This window comes from Alternaria viburni (genome assembly GCF_023758015.1).
Source record: "Alternaria viburni strain BMP 2772 chromosome Unknown scaffold_31, whole genome shotgun sequence".
Classification (NCBI taxonomy): domain Eukaryota; kingdom Fungi; phylum Ascomycota; class Dothideomycetes; order Pleosporales; family Pleosporaceae; genus Alternaria; species Alternaria viburni.
In genome coordinates this window covers 189,762-208,282 of record NW_026055800.1, presented here as the reverse complement: position 1 = coordinate 208,282, position 18,521 = coordinate 189,762, and the positions used below count along the sequence as shown (strand labels likewise).

General features: G+C 52.8%; 8 protein-coding genes across 8 annotated transcripts; 5 read left to right on the top strand and 3 right to left on the bottom strand.

The window, feature by feature from the left end:
* Positions 1–86: 86 nt before the first annotated feature.
* On the top strand, positions 87–3,212 carry J4E79_010525 (uncharacterized protein; the record flags this gene model as incomplete). Its single annotated transcript, XM_049359362.1, has 1 exon — positions 87–3,212. The coding sequence occupies one exon, from the start codon at positions 87–89 to the stop codon at positions 3,210–3,212; it is 3,126 nt and encodes a 1,041-aa protein (XP_049206173.1).
* Positions 3,213–6,633: 3,421 nt separating this feature from the next.
* Positions 6,634–7,581, top strand: J4E79_010524 (uncharacterized protein; the record flags this gene model as incomplete). Its single annotated transcript, XM_049359361.1, has 1 exon — positions 6,634–7,581. One exon carries the CDS (start codon positions 6,634–6,636, stop codon positions 7,579–7,581), a length of 948 nt encoding a protein of 315 aa, XP_049206172.1.
* Positions 7,582–7,887: 306 nt separating this feature from the next.
* J4E79_010523 (uncharacterized protein) lies at positions 7,888–8,679 on the bottom strand (the record flags this gene model as incomplete). Its single annotated transcript, XM_049359360.1, has 1 exon — positions 7,888–8,679. The coding sequence occupies one exon, from the start codon at positions 8,677–8,679 to the stop codon at positions 7,888–7,890; it is 792 nt and encodes a 263-aa protein (XP_049206171.1).
* Positions 8,680–9,141: 462 nt separating this feature from the next.
* J4E79_010522 (uncharacterized protein) lies at positions 9,142–9,990 on the bottom strand (the record flags this gene model as incomplete). Its single annotated transcript, XM_049359359.1, has 2 exons — positions 9,142–9,780; positions 9,814–9,990. 2 exons carry the CDS (start codon positions 9,988–9,990, stop codon positions 9,142–9,144), a joined length of 816 nt encoding a protein of 271 aa, XP_049206170.1.
* Positions 9,991–10,576: 586 nt separating this feature from the next.
* On the top strand, positions 10,577–11,596 carry J4E79_010521 (uncharacterized protein; the record flags this gene model as incomplete). Its single annotated transcript, XM_049359358.1, has 2 exons — positions 10,577–10,786; positions 10,835–11,596. The coding sequence occupies 2 exons, from the start codon at positions 10,577–10,579 to the stop codon at positions 11,594–11,596; spliced, it is 972 nt and encodes a 323-aa protein (XP_049206169.1).
* Positions 11,597–11,931: 335 nt separating this feature from the next.
* J4E79_010520 (uncharacterized protein) lies at positions 11,932–12,384 on the top strand (the record flags this gene model as incomplete). The annotated part of the gene is made up of 1 exon (XM_049359357.1): positions 11,932–12,384. The coding sequence occupies one exon, from the start codon at positions 11,932–11,934 to the stop codon at positions 12,382–12,384; it is 453 nt and encodes a 150-aa protein (XP_049206168.1).
* An 864-nt stretch (positions 12,385–13,248) lies between these two features.
* J4E79_010519 (uncharacterized protein) lies at positions 13,249–15,507 on the top strand (the record flags this gene model as incomplete). Its single annotated transcript, XM_049359356.1, has 1 exon — positions 13,249–15,507. One exon carries the CDS (start codon positions 13,249–13,251, stop codon positions 15,505–15,507), a length of 2,259 nt encoding a protein of 752 aa, XP_049206167.1.
* Positions 15,508–17,344: 1,837 nt separating this feature from the next.
* J4E79_010518 (uncharacterized protein) lies at positions 17,345–18,144 on the bottom strand (the record flags this gene model as incomplete). Its single annotated transcript, XM_049359355.1, has 5 exons — positions 17,345–17,449; positions 17,552–17,745; positions 17,807–17,849; positions 17,896–18,083; positions 18,138–18,144. The coding sequence occupies 5 exons, from the start codon at positions 18,142–18,144 to the stop codon at positions 17,345–17,347; spliced, it is 537 nt and encodes a 178-aa protein (XP_049206166.1).
* Between the last annotated feature and the right edge of the window lie 377 nt (positions 18,145–18,521).

Sequence of the window (18,521 nt, the reverse complement as noted above, 5' to 3'; positions counted from 1 at the left end):
AGGTGCCACGAGGCTGACCCCTGCCGCGTTAGCGCCCTTTGCACTTCACATGCGGCCGCTACCGCAACATTGGAACCGCAGGACTCATGGATCGCGGCCACTCCCATACAGACAACCCCAATAGCGCGGACGACGACGCAAATAGACCACAGCAATCTAACACAGTCGAGCGCTTCCTCGCTGAGCTGTTCCAGAATCGTTTTCTCACAGACCTCTCGACCGCCGACGACGAAGCTGCACCGACACGACCGATTTCGCCGCGAACGCTACCCTCGAATCACCTCGTGCCTTTCTTCACCGCCTCCAATACCTTCCCAGTACCGCAAAATCCAGTCAACACTGCACAAGTGGCAGGAATCACACCTCCGCATACTTCAGCACGCCAAATGCAAAGCGCGCAGGATGTCGTCTTCTGTGTCGAGGATACCGTGGGGCTCAAGGACGACAAGTACAGCGTCGGCATCATAGAGCGATCTTTTGGCGATGTCGACTCGCACGAGCCCCGGCCACAGCGCGACTACCCCGACGACATCGAACGCCACACCGATATCCCCAGGGAAGATTTTTGGAAATTCATGAAAGACGGTATCCCGCCGCGGGGTACCGTCCTAGTGTCATGGCAGACCCAGTACAAGACGGAACTCATACCAGAAGCAAAGCTTCAGCTGCTGGATCGCGCGCTTTACGTAGGCGATGTGGTCAAGAGGAAGGCCGAAGATCATATTAGTGGCACGGTCATTGGCACCCAGGCAGTCTGCACCCTCTTCCCCGCGACTCTCTTCAACGGCGGCCAAATCACACAGACAACCACCGACGATCTATCCATACGGAACATTCCGGCCGACGAGCTCATCAACGTACACGAATTCGTCGAGGGCGCGCTAGTCGTCTACGGTGACTGGGTCGGGCGGGTAGAGAACGTATACGACGAGGTCGCCATCAGGCTGGCCAACAACTCAGTCGTGGTCGTCGAGGACCCGGCCGAGCTGGAACAGGACGACACCACTCTCGAGCGGCTCAGCGTAGGCGACACAGTCAAGACCAAAAAGGGCAACCTGCGGCGGGGAAACTGGAGATTCGGCGCATACGATCCGAGCGTGCCGCCTGTGGGCATGGTAGTCGAAACAAGAGCATCCGAAATTGACGTGCAATGGCTAGCAAGAAGCATTGGCGCGCGCAACGTCGCCTTCAATGCAGACGAGCCTCCGGCGACAATCGGTCGAGACGAATTTGAGAGCCCCAACTTCTACCGATACGATGCCTCAGGGGGCACAGCCACAACACTTCCCGTCTCGGAAAACGGCGTCGACAAGTCATACCATGTTACCGATGTGGCTGTGGGTGACCGGGTACGGTTCAAGGACATCGCCGGCGCTGCTGTAAAGTACGACGGGACGAGGGAACTACCCAACGGATATCCACAAGGGAAGGTGACACGCATCGCGCGGACGGAAAGCCTGGGATACGATCTCAATGTCTTCTTAGTGATGCAGACTCACAGTCGGGTCACCGTTCAATGGCAAGACCTGTCCATCACGCACGATCTCAGCTCTTCCCTACTACCAGATCCCAACGTAGAAGACGACGATGAGGTCTGGCCGGGTGAAGTCGTCTTCTCCAAAGAGAATCGCGAAGGTGATAACGCTGATGACTCTGCGACAAAGAAGCCTTCGAAAGTGGGTGTAGTCCAGACAGTCAAGGGCCGAGATCGGATAGCCACTGTGCGATGGTTCAAGAATCCTTCCATCGAGTTCTTCGGCCCAGACCTACTTCCTCCGTCAAGTACAGGAGAATTACACGAGACCGTTGAAGACGTCAGTCTATACGACATTTACTCTTTCCCAGCACTAACACGGAGGCGCGGCGACTTTGTCCTTGTACATCCAGACTCAATCGAAGGCGTACAGACACCGCTCAACGTAACTGGGCCCGACTGGTTCGGAGAGGTTATTGACCTGGGTCTGGACGGGAAGCTCACCGTCCGCCTTGGCGCAGCAAAGCCTGTCGTGGATGTCAAGGTCCCCTACGAACGCGTCACTCTTGCTTACAGCAGCGATATGGCTGATGATTTTGGTAACATGGATCCGCTAGAAGGTGAATACATCGATGACTCCGATGAGAGTGATGAGAGCGATTTCGATACGGCGTCATTCAACGAGATGTGGATCGAGTACGAAGGCATGGATGGAGAACAGCCCGTTGGCGACGAAGGAGACTGGTCGACAGAGGATGAGGACGAAGAGGAAGAAGATGACGGCAACACGGATACATCAATGCCCGATCTTGTCGACATCACGAAAGAAGTCGATACGTCGAAGACGACTCCCGAAGAGCAACCCGATGAAGACGGCGGTATAGCGCTGGATGACCATACGGGACAACCGACAGAGGGACCAGCTTCTTTCCTCATCCTCGAAGAAGCTCCACCAGCTTCTCATCACTACATCTCCCAATCATCAGCTTCCTCGTCAGCGTTCATGCGCCGGATAGCGAAAGAGCACAAGATCCTCCGAAACTCACTTCCACCAGGCATCTACGTCCGCACATGGGAGTCTCGATTAGATCTCCTCCGCGTCCTCATGATCGGCCCCAACGACACACCTTATGAGTACGCGCCTTTCGTTATCGACTTCCACCTCGGATCGGCCTACCCACAAGAAGCACCATCAGCCTATTTCCACAGCTGGACAAACGGCAACGGACCTGTCAACCCGAACCTATACGAAGATGGCAAGATCTGTCTGAGTCTACTAGGAACATGGCACACCGACGAGCGGAACGAGAGCTGGAGTCCCGCGAAGAGCACGCTACTGCAGGTTCTAGTTTCCATCATGGGTCTCGTACTAGTCAAGGAACCTTACTACAACGAAGCCGGCTACGACGTTCACCGTTCAGCACCAGAGACGAAGCTGAGTTCGGCGCTTTATACCGAACGTGCTTACTTCCGTGCTCGCGCATTCATACACCATGCGCTCACGCATGAGGTCGCACCGTTCAAGGAGGAGCTACAATATCTTTACCGGAGCCAAGAAGATGGCGCGCCAAAACTCCTCGACAAAGCTATTGAAGCTGCCAAGGACGTTGTCGAGCAAAGCGCCGAGGGAAGTGAGGAGGGCGAGCGTGATGGACTTAGGAAGATCAGTCTGGGCGCACTCGTTATGCTGAGGAGGCAGGTTGAGAAGCTAGAGGCTTTGAAACAGGCGAGTACATGAGTGGGAGGATGGCCGTGAACGACGCTGGTTTGACTTCGTGTCACTGTATTAGGGTTCTACATCGGGAGGCGCGTCACGCTTTACCCTCGTAGTAAGAAAGCGAAGCAAGAGAAATGTAAAACTATACTTCAAGGTGCCCGTCACCCTGGTCTTGATCGTGACTCTGGACATCTGGATTGGACCAACTCGTACCAGGAAGAAGCTAAATACGTACCACCTAGGAGTCTACATTACCTTTGGATCTTGCGTAACTTTGGCTTGTATGCTAATGTAGTCGGCAAGCACCTTTTCAGAACGCGCGGGACACGTATCATCTGGAAGTCTACATTACCTTTGGATCTTGCAAAACTTTGGCTTGTATACTAATGTAGTCGGCAAGCACCCGTTCAGAACGCACGGGACACGTACCACCTGGAAGTCTACATTACCTTTGGGTCATGCGAAACTTTGGCTCGTATACTAACGTAGTCGGTAAACTTAGTCTAAGACTTGCTAAACACGTATTACCTAGGAGTCTGCATTACCTCAGGATCCTGTTAATCTTTCTCTTGTATACTAACGTAGTCGGCAAACATAGTCTGAGGATTTCGATCACTCTCATTTGATGAGAATGTAGTCGGCAAAGCACCTGTTCAATTTTGACTTGTAGAAGGTAGGATGGGTGACCAAGGGAGTCAACGAGGAAACCTCACACCACGCTCTCGAGAAGGAGTACACGAGACGTGAAGCAGCAGCGCAGGAGTAACTGCCCACGCTGTAGCTGCAATGTAGCAAATCTCGCTCCGCGTTCTGCTTCCTGTTCTTTAGCACCCACAAGAAGGGAAAAGGTATGTGCACATTTCCTTTCCAAGCCATTTTCTCTGTTACTGCATTTTGGCTCTAGTGTTCTAATAATTATGTATCTATGTAGCTATCAAAATGAAAACTCTCGCGGAAATTTGCCCGTGGCTCGACTGGCCTTCAGTCCAAAACAGCATCGTCGCGGCCGCCATTTACGGCCTTTTCTGCATGTTCGTGGCCTTCCTGGCTTGGCTCTTCGGGGTGTGGTGGCCCTGGAAGGGGAAGTCGGCGGAGGAGATGGAGTGCCTTCGGGCGATGAAAGAGGAGTTGGTGGGGTTGCGGGTGCAGGTGGCCCGTCTCGCCCGAGACAACGCCATGCGGCCCGTTGAGCTTCGGCAGCTCGACATGCGGCTCGACCAGCTGCGAGACGACCTGCGGGAGTCTCGGGGCCTGCCGAGGTTGACGGTCCCCGTTGACCAAGGGGGTCCTCTGCCGGGCTCGCAGATGCGGGCGAGGAGTCACTCCTTCTGATTTCTTTTCCTTTCGTCAAGTATCATATCAAACATTGTAGCCCATGACAGATTGTATCCCCAACATCTTTTTCTTTATCATATTTACATTTCCTTTCTCTCAAACATTGTATCCCAAGACAGCTTGTATCCCCAACATTTCTTAACAACTTACATTTTATGGGCCTTGTCCCCCACGTCCCCGCCGTTAGGCCTGGGGCCACCCCCAATACTGAGATAGGGGGTGGTGCAGACGGGGGTATTCTTATTCATGTTCTCTATTACCTTGGAGGTATACAGAACTTCTCTTCAGCCAACAGTTCCGCTTCAGCCAACAGTTCCGCTTCAGCCAACAGTTCCGCTTCAGCCAACAGTTCCGCTTCAGCCAACAGTTCCGCTTCAGCCAACAGTTCCGCTTCAGCTAACAGTTCCGCTTCAGCCAACAGTTCCGCTTCAGCCAACAGCTTTGTTCCAGTCAACAGCTTCGCTTTAGCACTCAACTTGGCCTCAGCATACAACCTGGCTCCAGCATCCAACTTCGCTTCAGCACCCAACTTGGCTTCAACATCCAACCTCGCTTCAGCCTACATCTTTGCCTCAGCTGGCCTGACTTCGCAACACAGCTTCTCCAGCAAACAGCTTCACGCAGACAAGAAATCACACCATCGGCTACTTCACGTAAACCTGTACCGCTACAATCAGCAATGTTGCTACTTTCGCCCAGTACCAGACAATCGATGTTCTCAGCGTCTTTTGTTGTTGGTACTGAGGTACCTCAGTCGACGATCTCCGCCTTGACATCGTTTCACTGGCCTCGATCAGTCATCGGGTATTGGACGAACGCGATCAAATCCTGCATACCACGCCGTTCCACAGCTTATCAATAACATCAAACTGGCAAATCCCGGTCAGCTGGTTGAAAGTCTCGGTGTGTGCGCGATTCCATACTTCGGTTCGTTCCATCCCATCTATCGTACTACGATGGCGGAGAGCGAGACGAGCCACTAATGACGCCTGCAATACATCAATCACATACGCAAAGGTGCTTCTCATCAAATGAAAGAGATCGCAATCCTCAGACTCTGGCTGAAAGTCACACGATCGCTCTGAGCACAGGTCCGCTTTAAGCTCACCACCACCACAACGTTCACACCTCAAGTCAGCTGCACGAAGATAATACGCATGCATCTCATCGCTATTTCTCCGGCTCTAGTAGTCAGGTCGCCCTCAGAAACTCATCGTACCTACCAAGGCGGCAATTCTTAGATCTGGCTGAGCCACAACTACAAGACGTCATTCGCAGCCGAGTGATGGTCGCAACCACTCAAACAAATCCATCGCCTCCACAACATCTTCGCGACGCTTCCGCAGAATCCGTTCTACCACTGGATCATGTATGTAACCACTAGTTAGACCTTTAAGTAGACAATAAGATTAGATAGTGTAGCTCAAAGCCATACTCCAGACTCATCGCATATGTCCACGATACTGCGGTGATTCATTGCGAAACAGCTACCCATCACCCCTAGAGCTCATCTCATACCTGTAATCAAGCAGCAATGATCCAAGGACGGAGCTAGATTAATGTCAGGCCTGGCCCGTACGAGTCGACCTCGAGAGCACCCTAGAGTCTACATCAATGTTGAATCGCTCACTTTGCATGGTTTTGTGTTATTGTAGGCTGCAAACCTGGTCAGGATCTTCCGTACATCGGGTGGGAGGCTCGACATTGGGAGCGCCCTGGAGTCTACGTTGATGTTGGATTACCTACTTTGCATGATCTTGTGTAATCCCAGGGTGCAAAGCTGGCCATGATCTTCCCTGTATTGGGTGGGAGGTTCGACTTCGAAAGCAGCCTAGAGGCTACATCAATGTTGAATCACCCACTTTGCGTGGTTTTATGTTATTGTAGGCTGCAATGCTAGTCAAGATTTTAAGTGGGAGGTTCGACCCGAACTCTAGGTTCGGTTAGACTTCTCATTCGCTACAGGGTTGCACATGCACATGCACAGTTCTTTGGTAGCGAATACTGCCCTGGGCAGGCTCGAAATACAAAAAGACTCTACGACCTTCCACGAAACGCGCTTCTTTCAACTTATTGCAACCCATCTAACCTTCCCAACACCGCGATCATGCCGATCATCAATCTTGGACCGTTCGGACGCTACCGTCTCTCAAAGCTACACGACACAGCCGAACAACAAAGTCTACTAGAGGATAAAAAATATTCAAAAACTGGTGGCACTGCCTCGAAATCACTACCTTCCTATACATCACAAGGTGAAAGCTGCGTGCCTCTAGGCTTGCCACCGAAGGAAATAAGACACTGTGCTCCTCCCAAGGCTCAAAAGCCAAACAGTCAAGTTCAGCAGCTGCAGCGATACATTCTCGAAATCCTCGCGATTACTTTCTCCGCAAATTTCGACACGCTCAACAGGGCTCTCCAGGATCCAATATCAGAAGGCACTACTACAATTCTCTGCGACGAAGAGCGATCGGAGCTTCTGGCGCTATCGGGTCTTGTACGCAAATGCCACGATCAGCTACATCGCGACCTGGGAATGCGTATGGAGGCCAAAGACGAGATGACACTAAGCGACAAGATCTTCCGGCCCGGCCAGCAACTAGAGTACAACCTGGGCGAGTACGCCTTAGAATTGATAGAATGGTACGGATCCTACACTCGTGCGTGTGGGAATAGCCACACCTGGCAATACACGATACCTGGCTATTGGGAGAAGAACCCTACGATGGGTTTCAACAATCTCAAGGAAAGCATGCGTACGTTCTCTCTGATCATAGAGCACACGGCGCCTAGCCAGCATGTTTTCGACATCTTGCACGAAGCATGGGATGTCTGCCGAGAAAGATGCGGACTGGAATGTGAATACGAATTCCTAAGGAGCAGCAATCCGATCTACTGGGCTAGACGGAACGGATATGATCTCATGGGATCGATGCTGTCGCTGTATGGTACGACGCTTGAATTTGCGGGCAACGCGCCGGTGAGGCCGCGATGGCTGTGCGGAAAGCCACCGCGATTCCTGTGGAAAGCCACGTGGGGAGGGGGTGGTCGGTAGTGGATCCTTTTGAGTACAATAGATCTGCTGCCAAGCAGCCTTCATAACACGCCGATCAAATGTAATACATGCCACTAAAGCTTTACGCTCACATCATACTAGAGAAGGAATGAGCAAGTCTGGAGACTACATTGATGTGACAACATGCAAAGTAAGTGACCCAACATTAACGTAGGCTCTACGCTCGCCTCATCCAAGAGCAAGGATGAACAGGTCTAGATACTACGTTGACATGATAACATGCAAAGTAGGTGACCTAACATCAATGTAGGCCCCACGCTCGCCGCTGAGCCTTGGTCACTTCCATCAAGATCCCACGCCGTTACAGTCCCCCATCTCCTTATCCAGCACCTCCAACCCCACATCCAAAGTACTAATACTCAACAACGTCGCCAACTCCAACACCTCCATAATCTCCTCCTTCGTACCCCCATAATTCAACACATTTCGCATATGCAACTTCAACCCCGGTTTATACATGTGCGTAGCCGCCGTATCAAACGCGCAATATATCAGCTCCTTGACCTTGGGTTCAAGCACGCCCTTGCCCCCCTCGTTCGTCCACGGCACAGAACTAAACTCCGTATACGCGTCGAAGAAGTCGGGTGCGATGAGCAGCATCTCCTCCCATAATGCGTTCCAGTATCCGCGCTTTACCTCGAAATCTTGCTTTAGTGCGAGTTGCTGTGGACTCATGCTCGCCATGCCTTTTGGAATGGCTTCGCCGCGCTCTTCGAGGACTTCGAAGAGGATTGGGACGCCGACTGTGGAGGCGTGGATGCCGAGGGTGGATGTGAGACACAGTGTTTCGACGATTTCGGCACGGGAGGCGCCTGCGGAGAGGGCGGCGCGGGTGTAGCGGTGGATGTTGGGGATGTGGAGGTGGGTTGATGATGCGCTTACGGCGAGGGAGATTAGGGACTGGATCTTGGGTGATAGGTGGCTGCTTCGCTTTGGTATGGCTGTTAGGCGGAGCGATGCTGCGAACATCTCGGGTGAGTGTTTTAGCATCCTCGCCCAGGACTCATCGTATGCTGCGGAGCCGAGCTCGGTGTCGAAGCGCTCTTTTAGGCGCTGTTGGTCTGGTGAAAGAGACATGCTTTGTGGTAGTATTAATAGTTCAAATGAGGGCTTTGGGTACTGATGAGTGCATGAACAGTTCGCGCAGAGTCTCTAGTACGGAAATTACAAAGAAGTCGCATTGGAGCTATTGGACGTCATATAAGATCTCGGCATTGAAACATAAACGCGAGTAGTATTTGTTTTGCTATTTCCGAGTAGCAGTCTGTGTGATTATGCCTGCCACCCCTCAACCCGGTTATCCGAGGATGGTTGATGGTGGTGGTGAGCAAGCAAGCCCCACATTTCCCCAACTCAGCTGTGTGGGGAAGCGCAGGGATCAGCACACCAGTTGGTGGCCCAACGAGAAGGATGGTAGCTGGGCTGGACACACTTGATCTGGCCACGCCACAGATATGCAATATGATGAGTGGGACAGGCGATCGGTATCCCGATATGCTGTTCAGAACAATTGCTAGGTGATGTCTTGAACGCTAACGACTAACCATCCACGCTTTGCTCCGCGCCGAAGAACCGCGTCTTGTTCTTTGGGTCGTTCTCCCATTCAACGTCGTGTGCAAAGATGATCTCAACGCCTTCTTTCTCCAGGGCTCTGATTCTGTCAATCGTCGCCTCGGCTTGCTTTCTGTCGGCATGTATGCAACAGACTTGTCCATGAGCATCGTTCCACTCTCCGATCGTTTTCTCTCCGGTCAACAGTCGTCTGTCGTGACATGCATCTCCGCCCATGTAAATTCGGTGATCAGGAGATGTCCGAGCAAGAAGATTGATGTGTCCTGGTAGATGACCGGGTGCGTCGACGATGAGCAGTGAGCCGTCGTTGAAGACATCCAAAGTCTGAGGGAGGTTTCCGTGCGTTTGCCACGAGCCACCGAAGTTGATATCGCTCGTTTCCCTACATGAATCGTGCTTCTTCAACACGTTTGCCGAAGGTTCCGATAGTTCAATGGTCCGCTCTCCTGGCAGAAGATCACTTTCGAAGAAAGAATGGCCACCGCGTAAAGACGACGATGTCCCATCCAGCAAGGCAAGTGAACCATGACCGACGACGAAGGTAGATGTAGGAAAGTCCCGAGGTTCGCCAATATGATCCCAATGCACCTGCCGTAGCCACGTTACCTACCGTCCGCAAAGCAAGGTTGTGTGACTTACGTGCGAATAGATCACATAATCAATATCCTCGGGTACTAGCCCGCCTCTCGCGAGGCTTTTAGTGACGTCCGGATCGGTACTCATTGGCTGTCTCGTCTCGACATGCTTTTGTATTGGTGGCGCGTATCTCTTGATGTTTCGTCTCAGGCCTAGATCGAACACAATTCGTGTCCGCATCCTGGTGCTTTGGTTGTAGTGCTGTATCAGAAATGCTAACGAAGGTACGGTCCGGCGTGCATCTCGACTAACAGGGTGTACGAATTGGTACTCTGGAAGAGAAAAGTGACCACACGACAACGCGTGCACAGTGACAACGGCCGGCGCTGCATGGTCGGACTGCTTTTGCGAGACAATAGCAGACATTTTTCAAGGATGATGGAGCTTTTCGTAGATGATGTCTTCTCAAGGTTGCAAGACTATGGCTGTTGAGAAGGACAGCCGCAGGTGCTCTCATGCATGAGCAGATGGAGATGGCACGTGAGATCATCGTTCAGCTTACCAAGGTACCTATGGGGGTAGTAGGTGTTGGCGAAAGAGTGGGTAGGATTAGTGCGTCGTTATCCGTTGGAGAAATGTCTACCCCGCTTCACCAGCCGCGGCACGCTCACGACGCGTTCTGATGGTAGAGTGTTGACGTGTTTCTCAAAATCTCCGGGTCTCGTATACACACCAACATCCCACTCGACGCTGACTCTCTGTCGTTTCTGATGGTACTCTCAGCTTCAAGTCACTCCCCCACCCTTATCTGGCACACGCATTCGTCATGACGCATTCGCACGAGTTTAGAAAGCTGGGCTTCATCGGCCTCGGAGCTATGGGGAAACCAATGCTTTCTCATCTTGCCAACAAACTGCCTGAGGAATCGCGCATTTGGGTTTATGACGTGGTCGAACAGATGGTAGACGATGCGTGTGCAGAGTTTCCTGGTCGAGTCCTGAAGGCAAAAAGCGCCAAAGATGTTGCGCAACAAGTCGTGAGTATAGACGCCATCGTGCGAAAATGGCAGCTAACGACGTGCCAGGACACAGTTGTAAGCATGGTGCCTGAAGGTGCGCACGTACGATCCGTATATCTCGACCCCCAAAACGGCGTATGCGGCACCGATATCTCGAATAAGCTGCTCATCGACTGCTCGACAATAGACACGGCAACCAGCCTCGCTGTGAAGGACCACATTACCGCCGAGTTTCCCTCTGCGTCGTTCTATGACTCTCCGGTGAGTGGCGGCGTGGTGGGAGCCATCAAAGGCACGATCGCATTCTTCCTAGGCTGTGCAGAGTCGGACCCAAATATTGAGCGCCTCACATATCTGATGGGTTTGATGGGTGGGCAAGTGATACCTTGCGGAGGTCCATCCCTTGGGCTTGCAGCGAAGCTGTCGAATAACTACCTATCGGGTATCATCGCCATAGCTTGCTCTGAGGCTTTCGACATGGGAATGCGCAGCGGATTGGATCCCCGCACTCTGGCCAAAGTGTACGCCGCTGGTACTGCCCAGAACACTATTTGCGACAAGTTTTGCCCTGTCCCACATGTATACCCCGAAGCCCCGTCTTCAGGAGGCTGGAAGCAGGGTTTCAAAGTGCAGCTCATGCGCAAAGACTTCGGTTTGGCCGTGGACATGGCGAAACGAGTAGGGTCGAGAAACGTGTTGGGTGACGTTGGACTACAGACATACGATGGGGCAGCCAACGATCCGCGTTGTAGGGATTTGGACTCGCGGGTGGTATATCGCTACCTCGGTGGCCAGGAAGACTGGCGATCTAAATCGAACGGCGCATGAGCAGCAACTTGGGCCTGTGACACCCCATCGTTATCGGACCCGATGTCGCTGGACCTCAACTTGCTGCGTGTAACTAGTTGCATTAGCGTTATGTTGAAGTTGGAGAAGATTGGGGATGTTTGGGGTAATGCCGAGGGCGGGCTATCTAGGTACGAAGCTACCATCGCGGGGCAAGCATGCCAGTCTTGTTAGTTCGTCACAGTACTGGCAATACAAACGCGCAGTAGATAGACTATCATCTTCCTCATCCTGTAAATTCTTTTTGGGGTAGTCAAACTCCTTCTCGTCAAAACCGCAACAGCTGCCATCGCATCTCGAAACGACCGACCGTCAGCATGTCGACCGATCCGAAGCTCGACGAGCTACATAAGCAGCTCTTCGATGAAGGGCTGAAGATGAGACGGAGTGTGGTGGGAGATGAATACGTCAATCGCGCGCTGGAGAACGGGTCTACTGAGTTCTCACGAGCCGGACAGGAGCTCGTCACCGAGATGTGCTGGGGATACGCTTGGACACGTCCAGGTCTCGACAAGAAGCAGAGAAGTCTGATCAACATCGGCATGCTCATGGCACTCAATCGCGCCCCCGAGCTTGCTGTGCATGTGCGCGGGGCAAGGAACAATGGTCTTTCCGAGCTTGAGATCCGTGAAGCCATCATTCACGCTACAACATACTGCGGTGTGCCTGCTGGGGTCGACGCGATGAAGACAGCTGAGAAGGTCCTGAATGACATGGCAGAGAAAGGCGAGATGCCGCGAGAATTGGGCGAAAGGAGCAAGAAGGCGTGAAGATGGTTGGCTTGTGACGATGGATAGAAGACGCGTCGCGTCGCGTTGGACTGTGGCCGGGGCAAGTGGCACCCGGGATCATCCGGCCCGGGCTGGGACGAGTTGTCCGACAGTGATCGTAGCAGTACAACCATTCTCCATACCTTACTTCTGCGCAAAAGCGTCAATACGACATCCTACACCTCATCTGTTCCGTCAATATGTATGCATCCTGGGCTGTGGGTACCTGTCACATGTGTGATTGGTGGCTTTCCCACCTCTTCCCAGCACCCCGCATGTGAACCGTCGCGTCCCCGCGCTTCATTCCTTTCCCCACAATCTCACGACCCGACTTCGTGAAACACGACTTGCAGTCTCCAAACTTCGTCTAAGTGCTCAGGCTGCTCCAAAATTCGGCTATCGTCTACCAAGCCGGTCGCCATTGGCCCTGTGGAAGCGAAAGCGTCGCGATTGGTCTTTGATGGAAGCAGCTACCAGCGGAGAGCAGGTCCCGCAAGCTCAACCGGGGAAGAAGGAAAAGCGATTCCAATGTCCACACTGCCAACGGGCCTTTGCTAGGCTGGAGCATCTCCAGCGTCATGAGCGCATTCGTAAGTCGTGCGGCTCGCGTCGTAAGCCAATTCTAATATGCGTCAAGATAGCGGTGTGAAGCCCTTCAGCTGCGCAGCATGCAACTATTCATTCACACGCAGGTATGATACGTCCAGCGTCGTTCACGGCAGCAGCTAAAGACTCAAACCAAGTGACCTGCTCGTTCGCCATGAGCGGCTCACTCATCGCAAAGAGCAGAGTACACAGCAGAATCACCAGCACACTCCCGCTGGAGAAACATATGGCTCGGTCGAGACTCGGCCGCACAAGCGCATGAGGTCAAGTTTCGATGCTGGACGTCCAGTGCCCGAGATACCCAGTATGATGTCCTCGCCTGCTGTTTTGGACATGCAATCGTCGCAACAACAACCCGCAATGTCACACGCCTCCATGACCTTCGGGCACAATAGCCCCTACTCTTTGACAGCATTGTCGATGGCTGCCGAGTATCAAGCTCTTCAAGGTAACATGGCAAACGGCTCCGCTCATGATGCGATGCCAACCCCAATGCCTTCGCATGCTGGCACGATAGCCGCGAGTGTTGAAGGCCCACACTCAACCATGCTCACGGAGCCGTCTGCTCATAGCTATGAGTCGACCTTTGGAGAGTCATTGGACAGTCTCACTTCATTCCTTGACAGTGAACCACTAAATTCGTACCACTTTGCGTCCCTGATCAACACCGAACAGCCCATGCCGTTCTTCTCTCCAGACTCATTTGGCTACGGTCAACAAATGGCGACCGAGCCAGAGGGAGCAGCAGCGCCTACTCATGGTTGGAGACCAACACAACTAGACGAGCCGCCGTCGCTTTCACGCTTCGGCTCTCGTTTTCCTTCCTTGCAGCCAGACGATCAATCCGCTCGGAAACGATCATTCGCAGATATTTCACACGAGGATCGGCAGGAAATCCTGGAGATGCTCCAGCCCTTCTCCATGGTCATACCCAGCGACTTCGTTCTACCAACTCGATTAGCACTGTGCAGATATATTGCTGCATATATCAATGGATTTCACGAGCACATGCCATTCCTCCATATACCCACAATGTCCGTGGAGACGTGTTCGATTGAGCTACTCCTAGCATTGGCAGCTATCGGTGCGCAATACACTTTCGAGGGCGAAAAGGGTGTCGAGCTGTTCAACGTAAGCAAAGCAATCGCGACGCACCGTATCAGAAAACGGGATACGCGCCTGGTGCAGCTCCAGCATCATTCTGAGTCGGATCACTCGTCGCCCCACAATCATCCGAGCGACCCTCGTAGCCCTCAACGTAAGGGTTCCATCTCGGGACCGCTGGGCCTACCTTCCCAGGCTGATGTTCCTGCACTTGGCGAAGATCTCATGCAGACCGCTCAGGCACTACTCTTACTCATGGCACTTTGTACGTGGGCCAAACACAAAGAGATCCTCAGAGAGGCTTTAGCAATCCAAAGCATCTTAGCTACCCTTATTCGGGACGACGGACTCGAGACCGAACCTCTCCATGAGACCATCTCATGGTCGGACTGGATTCGGCGCGAAACGATCAAAAGGACCAAGTTCATCGTCTATGGCTTCTCCAACCTTCATTGCATTGTCTACAACATTCCTCCATTCATGCTAACGAGCGAGGTCAAGTTGCCCTTACCATGCAGTGCCGCGGAGTTCAAGGCTCCTACAGAGGCTTTATGGAGGGAAGCGAGGAAGAAGAGTGCGCCTGAGGTCCTGTTCCAGGATGCATTGAAACGTCTGTTTACAAAGCAAGGCCGCGACGTCACCGAGGTCAACTCGTCGTCTGGAAACTACGCGTTGATACACGCCCTGATACAGCATGTTTTCTTCCTCCGACAAGTGGCACGATGTCGTTTTGAAGGACCCGGTGATCTGAGCGCAGAAGAAGTCGCGTCGCTCGAGAACGCTCTGCGAAACTGGCAGACCGGATGGCGCCAAAATCCTGAATCATCGCTCGACCCGATGTCGCAGAACGGTCCTGTCGCTTTCAACTCAACTGCCTTGCTTCGATTGGCATACATACGACTCTACGTGGACACTGCAGGTCGAGCTCTCGAGACGCGCGACCCTGTGCTGATTGCCAATGCCTTCCGCGCCGGGCCTACAATCAGGCGCTCGCCAAAGATTACAAGAGCTGTGCTCCATTCGGCCCACGCACTCTCTATACCCATCAAGATCGGCTATCGTCTCGTGGCAAAGACACAATCGTTCATCTGGAGCATTCAACACTCCTTGTGCACGCTCGAGTGCGCCTACCTCATGAGCAAGTGGCTCGAAGCCCTGTCGGTACCGGAAGCAGACCCGCCCATCACAGAAGACGAGCACAGAATCATTGCGATTGTGAAAAGCATGTTGGATGAGACCGAGTTTGCCGTACCCGCCGATATTACGCCCGACTCGCCCAACTTTACACGACATCTCAGCGCGGGGGTGCTCAGGGTCTGGGCGATGATCTTCAAAGGATCTCAAACTTGGGCTATCGTGGATGTTATCGGAAGCTCTCTCAATCTGTATGCGGATATGCTAGAGTCTGGGTGAGCAAATCTATGAAGATGGTCCGTTTCACCAATGACAGGCAACGACTTATGTGGACTTCAGCCGAAACATTTAGCTTTCCCGATGCAAACCAGGGTTGAGCATCGAATGAAGCCAAGTCTCGCATCAACAACCCAGATTGGGTAATAACCCAGCTGCATGGTTTGTGCGGAGAATTCGATATTGGACGATCGAAGCATATAAGAGAGTGTCCCTCGCGAGCAGTGCCCGTTGATGGATACTAGGCTCCCGACGTGAGACGACATTCTAGCGATGCGGCCGCCGATCGATATCAGCTATGATGAACCGGAAATACTTTTTGAACACGTCAGAAGTCGGCAAGATTTACCCCAATACCCTTGGATCACTATGACCGAACAACGAACAGAGCGGTCACGGGATACGCACCCCAAAGGTCCAATAGTCTCCACTTGTCCACTCGACCAACAAGAGACGTATCGAATCAGGAGTTGTCGAGCAGCAAGCTGAATCGCAGTTAACTCACGAAAAGCGGCGTGGGGGGAAAGTCGACGGCCGTGTGGGCGTGAAAGAGTTGTGCAAGAGGTCGAGAGTGGAACTACCGAAGGCAAGAAACAAGACAGAAAACGTGACGTGGTGAAAACATCGGAGGTTGATCTATCCTGAAGCACCATGGGCGTGTTAGGAGTTCAAGGTATTGCCAAGCAGAAGCAGGAATAGAACTTCGTGTCTGTTCACCGGAAGTACGGGGGTCGGTCAGCCCACTGTCATGGATGCGCATCGGAGGAGTCCTACTTTCAGAACCGGCACTGCCACTTCCGCAATGGAGCTTGTTGTGCGAAGCAAGAAATGGAGTTGAAGAGGCGTCCGACAAGTTTCGGATAGGTTGTCGCTGCAATCTAGTCCACACGTCCGTTTGAGGTGTATGTTGCGTGCGATACAGTCACACGTCAGTGTCACTGTCAGCAAAAACCCCAGCGAGTTCGATATGGATGCGTTTCAGGTGTTTCCGGACATTACACGCGCTTTGGTGGTGTCGACACAGCTGCCCAACCACCAATCGACATGCAGGCGTCACCTGAAGGCTTTGCAACGGTAGCTTGGCGGTAAGATAGAGGCGCCTATATTCGAGCAACTTATCTACGCGAGATAGCATTTGTCGATGAGACATGATCATGGCTCGTGGTGCTTGGCCAAGGGCAAAGCCGTAGCTTAAAAACCCACCGACGAATTTAGACGATGCTGACGGCAAAGAGCCTTGTGTTCTCCTATAGGTCTGTGACTGGTACAGAGTGCTCCAATCTATCAGCGAGTTAACAGCTTTCGCATACCCTACCTCAAACAGCGTGGGTGCTCAATCCAACTGCATGCCGCGCCGTCATTCGCGAGTCCAGTTAATTACCGTGCTGCCGGGCGTAATGTGCAAGGTTCAGTCCAACTGCATATCGGTTAAGACAGCGGCGCATCGGCACGGGGTCAAGCCCTATCCTCGGGTTGGAGTTGCAACCGATACGCACGTTCGGTATGTCTGACATAAGCAGCGTCTGTACATGCAGTGGGAATGGACATGGTGTGAGGCGGCATGTATGGATGAATATTGTTGTCCAGCAGCAAATGTCTCCTGGTGGTGCGGTGACATATCCCGGGTCTGTGTTGATCACGACGCGTCGTCGTGGTGTAATGTATCAAGTCGCATTTTGGTACAAGCAAGTCGATAATCGTAGAGACGGCGGCTGATTGTATTGACATCTACTCAAGTCGCTCTACCGGTATCTTGAATTCTTGCGTGATTTTGGTCATGTTGTTGGCCACTACGAGTTGAACGAGAGTTAGTACAAGGCCTGCATGTGTACCATACGTGCTACTTGCGGTCATCAACGTCGACTGTCTGCTGATTGCTTCCGTTTGGAGCACCCGGGGTTGAAGCATCCGTCTTCGGTGGGTTGGTGTCGATTTGAATAGTGACCTAGCAATGTCAATTAGCATTAGCAGGCAAAGCGGCACACACTCAGGAAATGTAATGCTTAAGTTGTACCTCGCCATCTAGGCAGGTATAATCCAAACCTACCGGCCCATCGTTAACCAAAGCAACATCCATCATGGCGGCAAAGACTCCATCTTTGACCTTGTCAGACTCGTAGAGAGATCCGACCTTCTTGAAGAAGGCTTGATATAGTGTCTTGGCTTGGTCACCGTTTGCGGATTGGTGGAAATCCGGCTTGTTTCCCTTCTTCATGGAGGCCAGTAGCGTGAATTGGGAGACTGTCGACTTTCAGCACACCGATTCCGCAGCAAAAGCACTGTCATAGAGTTTCACACATACCACACAAAACCTCGCCATGGATATCGATCACGTTGCATTTCCACTTGACATGTCAGTCTCAGCCGAGAGAAAAAGCATCGGCTTCATACGCGGCCCGGCGGATCCTTGGAATCGTCGTCCCAGAGCTTGGCCTTGAGTATCTTGCTAGCCATGGCCTCGACATCCTTCTCCGTGTCGTCTTTGGAGACGGCAGCAAGGACCAGCAAGCCCTTGCCAATCGAGGAGATTAACTGGCCATCGACCGTGACTGATGCCGACTTGACCCTCTGCAGCACCGCTAGACACGCTTAGTATAGTCGTGGTTACGTGTGCATGGAGGCGGGGTCCGTACTCCTCATGATGGCGGGGTAGCAGCCGTGGTGAGAGAAACTCGGGTGGCTCAATGTGCGATAGCCTCACGGTGATATGTGCAGCAGCGCAACGACGTCACGCATGGGAATTGCGACATGCGACAATCATGAGACGGGGCTGGAAGAGGGTGGAACGCGTAGATGAAACCAGACGCGTGGGGCCAATCGTGGTGGCTAGTGGCCGCACTCTTGGCGAGGACGCTAGGCCAGCCCTGTGGCATCGCGTTACCTATGCGATACGTCCGCCTCCGCATTCAGCCCACGACAAACATCCACGCCATTCCCCGTCGGACGCCCTCACTCGCGCGATTCGACTATCTCACGGCCGCTGCTACCCCCGGCAACGCAATCATTGCCGTAACCAC